The 7320-nt window shown below is 34.2% G+C and overlaps 1 protein-coding gene across 6 annotated transcripts in view; it reads left to right on the top strand.

Annotated features, from left to right (window-relative positions):
• DGKB (diacylglycerol kinase beta) overlaps positions 1 to 7320 on the top strand; it is a 331647-nt gene that overhangs the window by 89329 nt on the left and 234998 nt on the right. For all 6 annotated transcript variants that reach the window (XM_010712729.3, XM_031553913.1, XM_010712725.3 and 3 more), the window contains exons 10-12: positions 3485 to 3602; positions 6391 to 6479; positions 6559 to 6675. In XM_010712729.3, coding sequence (XP_010711031.1) covers positions 3485 to 3602; positions 6391 to 6479; positions 6559 to 6675 — 324 coding nt within the window. The remainder of the gene's footprint in view (positions 1 to 3484; positions 3603 to 6390; positions 6480 to 6558; positions 6676 to 7320) is intronic.

The raw sequence follows: 7320 nt of genomic DNA, 5'->3' as shown, positions 1-7320 counted from the left end.
ATCACATTTGTGCACTCCTGCCCACCCCACTGACCCCAATGAAATTGTTGGAAGTTAGGAACTCTCCCAAAGGTCATGTCTCTTGAATGAGATTACTCCTTTTCCTGTTGAAACAGACTTCAAACTCTCCCTCTCCAAACTCAAAAGAAAGAAAACAGAATCTGATGTGAATTCTTTGCTGACAATCCAGCAAAGAAATGTAGAACTTAACTGCATTTGTATTTAAATGAGGTGCTGTGTGATTTAATGGACACTTCTCACTTTCCTAGTAACAGAACAGTACTCAAAAATCAGTCATAAAAATGTCTTCAGGTCCTATAAATATTTTTAAAAGGAATAAAAGCAAAATAATAGTAAGCCACAAAAGAATAATTTAGCAGACTCCCTTACATACTTCTCCCTTGATTGCTTGTTACTGAGTCTTATAGGAACAATTGAGCATGCTAGTATTGCAGCCTCTAAGGCTATTTTTGTTGGGAGTGATACTTGCTGGGATAAAAAAAAAAACTTGCAGTTTAGGTGTGTTTTTTTTTTAATCTCAGAATCTGGGTTTTTGTGCCTGAAACCGCAAGATCTCTTTGTCGTCTTTTATTTACAAATATCTAAGAAGCAGTGGTAAATTTATATTTGATCTGACCTGGGATGTATAGCTAAATTCCATGAAAGTTTCTACTGATTCTAAGACTGTTTTTTCTTGGTTGATTTGCTTTTTAAGGTCAGGTCAATCTGACAGTCAAATTTGTAGCAGAAAGGTCAGAAGCATAAGTTAAGAGAGCCATTGTTAACAAAATAAATGTTACTCTTGTCATTATGTGCTGAAGTCTGCATATGGCATATGGAGGCTTCATTTTTAGTGATGTATAATGAAGTGAGGAAGAGATTTTTACTGTACCTGCCCTGCTTTGAGATTTTCTTAATGACTATTTGTTTTTAAACTCTTTCTCAGGATATGGAAGCAAAATTACTGAATGCCAGTAAATGCACCTATGTGTCAGAATTGTGGATTTTATTCATACTTAAAGACTTGCATCGAGAGGGCTTTGTTTCATGTTATGTCTTTTTTTTTTTTCCTCTGGCAGTGTTTTAAAAAGTTATGTGCATGCATAATCATATGCAGCACTTTATTGCTGATTTTTGGCAGTGCACAAGAGCAAAAATTTAATTTGCTATTTTCCAAAAGTGCATTGTGTTTATGTAATGGATTTGCATCAGTTGCAGTCTGTAACACAGTTAAGTGTTTTAATTGGCAGAACACCCACATCAAGACTTATTTGTTTTTCTGATAAGGAAAATGCCAGCTAAGTTGGTCCATATGTTCTGTTCAAATAAGAAGTGACATATTCACATGCAATAGCCATTCTTTAAAAATAAAATTTAAATTTAAAAAGTAACACAAAACTCATGTGGAAGAGAGACATTTTTATGCATAACCATGAATTATTATTATTTTTCAAAAATAGCAAATATTTTTGTGGACAAAATTCATGAGCGTGTATTTTAAATGCTTGTGGTTTATTACTGTATCTGTTGATGGCCCTAGTGATATATGTTGAAATGAAACTGTACATTGTTTACTTTTTTGGTGTTGTTGTTGTTGTTTTCTCAGAAGAATATACATGATGTTTATTTTCTAGTGAGTAACTTTTCTTTCAGAAGACTCAAACCTTATCTTAACAAACGTGTTGTAGTTTAGCAATAATTTAAAAATATGTTGAATGGTGCAGTAAAATAGAAATCAGAAAAGAAGTTGAAGGACTCCTTTTAATGAAATACATCCTCTTCAGCTGCCAGTCATGGAGGAGCTTGACAGGCTTCTAGGCTCCACAGCTGCAGAATCTATTTCTGTTTCTTCAGGGGAAATTGCAAAACTTCCACATTCTGCCAGCCTGAGAATCCCAGATTAGGCAACCACTCTGATCTTTCTGCAAAAGGGGGACCCTCACATTGCCCAGTGGCCAGAGATGGCATTTGAACTCCTGGTAGGATAGGGGTATAGTAGGGGTATAGTAGGATAAGGGGACTCCACTTGGGCTCTGATCTCAACAAAGTATTGAAGCTGATCTCAGTTCTTTGTGTTTGTAAGTAATTTGTAGAAATTATTCAAAACTGTGTTCTGGCCTGGACCTGCCATTGAACCAAGTATTCCTAATTTCTTGTAGTGCTGATTTTTTTTTTCCCCTTTTTTTTTTTCTTCTTTTTCCCATGAGGAAATTCTTCACTGTTTTTGACTTGTCATTTACAACTAGAATAGAGTGAAACAAAATTTTAAGGACATAACTCATGCAATACAATTGTGCTTATAAACAACAATATTTTAAAATTAAAATTTATGTCCACTTACATTGACAGTGAAAGCCATCATATTATTGAGGAATGTGAGGAACATTACATATACATGACAACAAACATTCTTGTAGCTTAATATGAGAAATTAGAAGCTGGATAAGAACCACATGTTGATCTGTTTTCCTTTAAATATGTGCCAATTTATATTTGTAATGAAATGACCAATAAGACCATGGCATTCAGTAATATGCAAAATCAAACTACTGTAGCTTGTTTCCAGCTGATGGATGTGAACAACTTTTGTTCTACTGGATGTTATATTCATTGAAATAATAGATTTAAAGTGAAATGTTATTAGGTTAATCTCATTTTTAATTCAAAACCTCTGATAATTAAAAAAAAAAATCTGACAACGACATTGGCCAATACATTTAGAATTTACAGAATTAATTGTGCCTAATTTGCAATCTGTAAAAATGCACATTGTTTTACTAACCATGTAACAACAATGAGATCCCAGAATGGTTCCATTAAGAAGGAAGGGGGAGAACTCTGCAACTGGAAGCTTAGTTTCATAAACATTTTCTAACATTTGTTAACATTTTAGTTGAATGTAAATCCCACCTGTAAATACTTGCTTTTTGTTTGACTATTGGCAGTAGCCTAGTGTAAATTAGAGCTGGCAGTATGTATTATTGTGATTAGATTAGTTGTTATGTCCCACTTCACATATAATGGTGCATGTTCCTTTCTGATCCTTTCTGATAGTCTTTAAGAATATCTGTGAAGTTTTCAAAATCTTTTCTGTTGTTGCACTTGGGGATTTTTACTTTCCTAGTGGTAGCACGTTTATTTTTAGGATTAGTCTAGAGCAAATTTTAGTTGGTTTTAAAACTAATTGCAATTTCGTATCAGCCTAGATTTAGTGCTAGCATTGTTCTGCACTGTAGACTCCAGCCTGGTGTTATTTTCTGAGTCATTTTTGAAACACATGGACATCTATGAGCTTCTGAAGAATTTTTTATTATATCGTTGCTTGTGTATTTAGAATGATGATACTGTGATCTGGTGCAGAGTATTAAATGAAGTAACAGATTGTATTTTACATTCTTGAGTCAATCTCCAATTTTTATTGGCACTTATATATTTCATTGTTTATTTTATTAAGTAAAATCTGTTTCTTTTATGTCCTGTGCAGAATGTGAAAGATGATGGGCAGCACGTATGGAGACTGAAGCACTTTAACAAGCCTGCTTATTGTAATCTTTGTTTGAACATGCTAATCGGAGTAGGCAAGCAGGGCCTCTGCTGTTCTTGTGAGTATAAGCATTTCAGTGTCCGTTTGCGTTTATAGCTGTTCCTAGAAGTGTTGCAGTTTCTGCATAACAAAGAACTGGTGGCTTCCCAGTACAAGCCATTGCCAGCACAGTGATGCTTTCTCCTTTGTTTCCTGTGCTTAAGTGCTCCAGGTTATATTCTTAACTTTTTAGAATACGAGGCTTTAAAAGCTGCTGTTTTCTCTACTTTAATAACTCCCAGCGTTCTCAGACATTCCCATTGGACTCTGTCTGCATTATTTTTTATTTATTTTCTCTTAGCAAGTATTATGCTTAAAACACAGCCTTATATTTTATTGTTCCTCTTTTGTATTTGCAAGTAATTATTCATATTCGTTAATAGGCATACTTCGTCTCTTAATAGAAACGTACTTTAATGAGTGTACTTAGATACTTGCATAGTATCTAATTCCAATAGTTATTTATGCAAATGCTTCGTGTAATTCTTGTTTTGTTAATTGTAAAGGTCAAAATCTCAGTTTCTTCACAACTTGTTTTCAAGATTTTATAACTAACACTTCTAAAGTTTTGCATGTTTACTTGGTTTGCAATTATAAGTCTTATTCTCACCATTCGTTTACATATTAATTAATTATAGATTTTGATACAAAAAAAGAAGAAATACTGTATCTTATCTGACTTTCTTTAGGCAATTGGATGCAATTACTACAATTCAATTCCTTGAGCTGTATTCTGTGTATCTCATAATAATTTGTTCAGCAACTCATACGCTGTATTTTGATACCAGAAATCTTGCCAGAAGATCCTTCTTCTCTGCTTGAATATTTCAAGAGGTGGATGATCCATAACTTTTTTTTTAATTGTTATCTGTTTATTTATTTATTAAACAAGGGCCTAATATCTAATTTGAATATATCTGGTAGATGGTTCCAATTAATCTGTTTGTGTAATGCCCTTCTGCATTAGATTAATGAATACCCAATACATTGTCTTCATGACAGTGACCTTTCTTCAAGCCACTTTTCATTATTAATTTTGATAAATTAATCAGTTTCTTAGTTTCTCCACTTTTGATATAAAAGCCCATCACAGCAGATCAGGACCTTTCTAACTGTACAGTTCTATTGATCCAATTTGAAATTGGACTTAATGAATGATGGCTTTGGAATTGGCCATTTTTCTCTCCTCTGTGAACCACGTAACTCTTTAAAACACAATTCAGATATACATCCCTATGTATCGGTTTTCACATTGTATAATTTCACTTCCAATGCTATGGAATGAGAGATACATGTTAATAAAGGTAATAAAAGCAATTTGAATAAATAGAAAGTTCAGATTAAGAAATGCTGATGGCAGTAAGTGGAGCATATATTAAACGCTGAATTGGTTGTTAGATCTTGAGATGCTGCGTTCTTTAAATACCTTTTCAGGACAGAGTGATGTAAATTTTATCCTTGTGAGGAAACAGCACATACATGTTTGAAAGAGAAAGTTCTATTCAACAAACAGTGTAGATCTCTGTTGGTAGTTACTAGAAATGCGTAGATGAGTTATAAAAAATAAACCTCCTTGGAACGACCAGCTTTACCAGAGCTTTAATTTTCTCTGCTTCAGTGTACCTCTTCTAAATTTATTTGTTGTTTTACTTGGCATTTATCTAGGGAGTAGAATGGTCCCAGAGAAGCTGAAGAACTTCCATTTACTCCTTACAGTTACTTCATGCAGGATGGGACACGAGCCTACTTAGAAAACTACTATTCTTTTTCTTCATCTCACTTAGCTTCTGCAGTGTATTTTCAAAGCATTGCTATAGATTTCATTATTTGCATTTTAGATTGTGTGGGAGAAAAAAAAAGAAGAAGAAACTGCAGGGGGCCTCACCATCCCTCCATGGTCCAATCAACAATGTTACTCCCTGCAGTTTGTCTGATTAATGGCTGTGTCTCCCACTGAGTTTGTGTAATAGGTGCAAGCAAGGTGTTTAGAAGTACTTTGTGCTTAATTGCTGTCGAGGTCAAAAGCATGAGACATATACCATGCAGTGAGAAATATTCATTCTCAGTTTTTAATAGTTGACTCTAATGAATGCAGGTATTAGCTGAGCATTACAGCTAGGCACATTGCTATAGTTGTAGTCAGGTCTTACCACTGAATCCTGCCAAGTGTTTCCAAATGCAGCTAGGGTGATCTTTAAAGACTTAATCAGCAACAGTGGTTACCTAATGCAGATTTGTGTATGGTGTGCGTGGGGAAGATGTTTAGAAAATAAACCTTCTCTGGACACAGCATTTGGGAAAGATAGAGTTAAATTGGAGTGATTATGTGGAATGCAAGAAAACAATTGCTATCTGAAAATGGACTAATCAACCGTTTAAGATTTATAAATCAATAGAAGGAGCAACATAAACTCGTTGGCTTTTATTTTTGTGCTTGCCAGCTGCTCTCATGCCTATAGTTTGTAAAATATAGATTTCCTTCTACTAGCAGATGACACCAAGCCATTTGGCAGACTTTGTCTTTAATATTTTTGTCATTTGGCAATTATTGTCAAAAAAAAATGTAGTGAGCTCTGATTTAATTAAGCATTTCCTGTTATGCAATGATAGTGCATTCTTGGATTTTTCACATGTATAATATTTCCTGTTCTAATTGGCCTTTTGTATTCCATGGAAAAAGCAGTCTAGTTTGAGTTTTCATTGACTGATTGAATTGATTGTATAGAGATGACATGCTGGTAGAGTTGTTACATAAAAATGTAGTCAGGAACATCATAGCTTTACCATCTATTAATTTCTTTTTTCAGTTTGCAAGTATACAGTCCATGAACGCTGTGTCTCAAGAGCTCCTGCGTCTTGCATCAAAACATATGTGAAGTCCAAAAAGAATACTGATGTAAGTTTGGGGCAATGTTACCTTTACCATCTACCTATTAGTTTAGTAACCTAATATGTACCACACTTTTCTTTTGCAGGTAATGCACCATTTCTGGGTGGAAGGAAATTGTCCAACAAAATGTGACAAATGTCATAAAACCATAAAATGTTACCAAGGTTTGACTGGACTTCACTGTGTTTGGTGTCAGATCACAGTGAGTACTTGCTCTGTAGTAAGACCTTTAGCACATTTTGGGGAGAGTGAACTCTGCATTTTTTTCATAGCCACATAATTCAAAAAGTCTCATTTAGTGTTTTTGTAAGGAACAGATAATGTGTATTTGAGAAATATTTGAATATTAAGATATATGCAGAATATCCATAGGAATACGTAAATATTGTAACCAAATAAATGAGTACTCTGCTTTGAGACAATACACAACATTCATCATTCTAAAATAATGGAATTCCCAATGTATATTACAGAATCTTTGTGAAAGAGTTTTTATTACTGGTAAAAGTCAAGGTCGTGGTGAACTTAGAGCAAAATCCTAATTTGTGGTGTACTATCAGGCAAATGAAATTGAGGACATCTGGTAGGATATAGCGATTTCAAGTGTAGCAGAGGCATCTTGATAATATACTAATCTGTGCACCAAGCCTAATACATAACAACTTCTGTGCACTCCTTATTCAGCAAGAACCAATAACTGGAACTAATGACATTCAAGGAACACTGCCCTTATAAGTGAGATCTTCATGCTAGACAGAACAATGCTAGTATTTCTGTTTCTAGCTAGTGTAGGATTTAAATCTACGTGGGGAGGTATTCTAGGGTTTCTGCTTTTTTTTTTTTTTTT

The sequence above is a fragment of the Meleagris gallopavo genome, chromosome 6 (genome assembly GCF_000146605.3).
Source record: "Meleagris gallopavo isolate NT-WF06-2002-E0010 breed Aviagen turkey brand Nicholas breeding stock chromosome 6, Turkey_5.1, whole genome shotgun sequence".
Classification (NCBI taxonomy): Eukaryota; Metazoa; Chordata; class Aves; order Galliformes; family Phasianidae; genus Meleagris; species Meleagris gallopavo.
The sequence above is the reverse complement of the archived record's forward strand: the minus strand, read 5'-3'. Positions and strand labels throughout refer to the sequence as shown.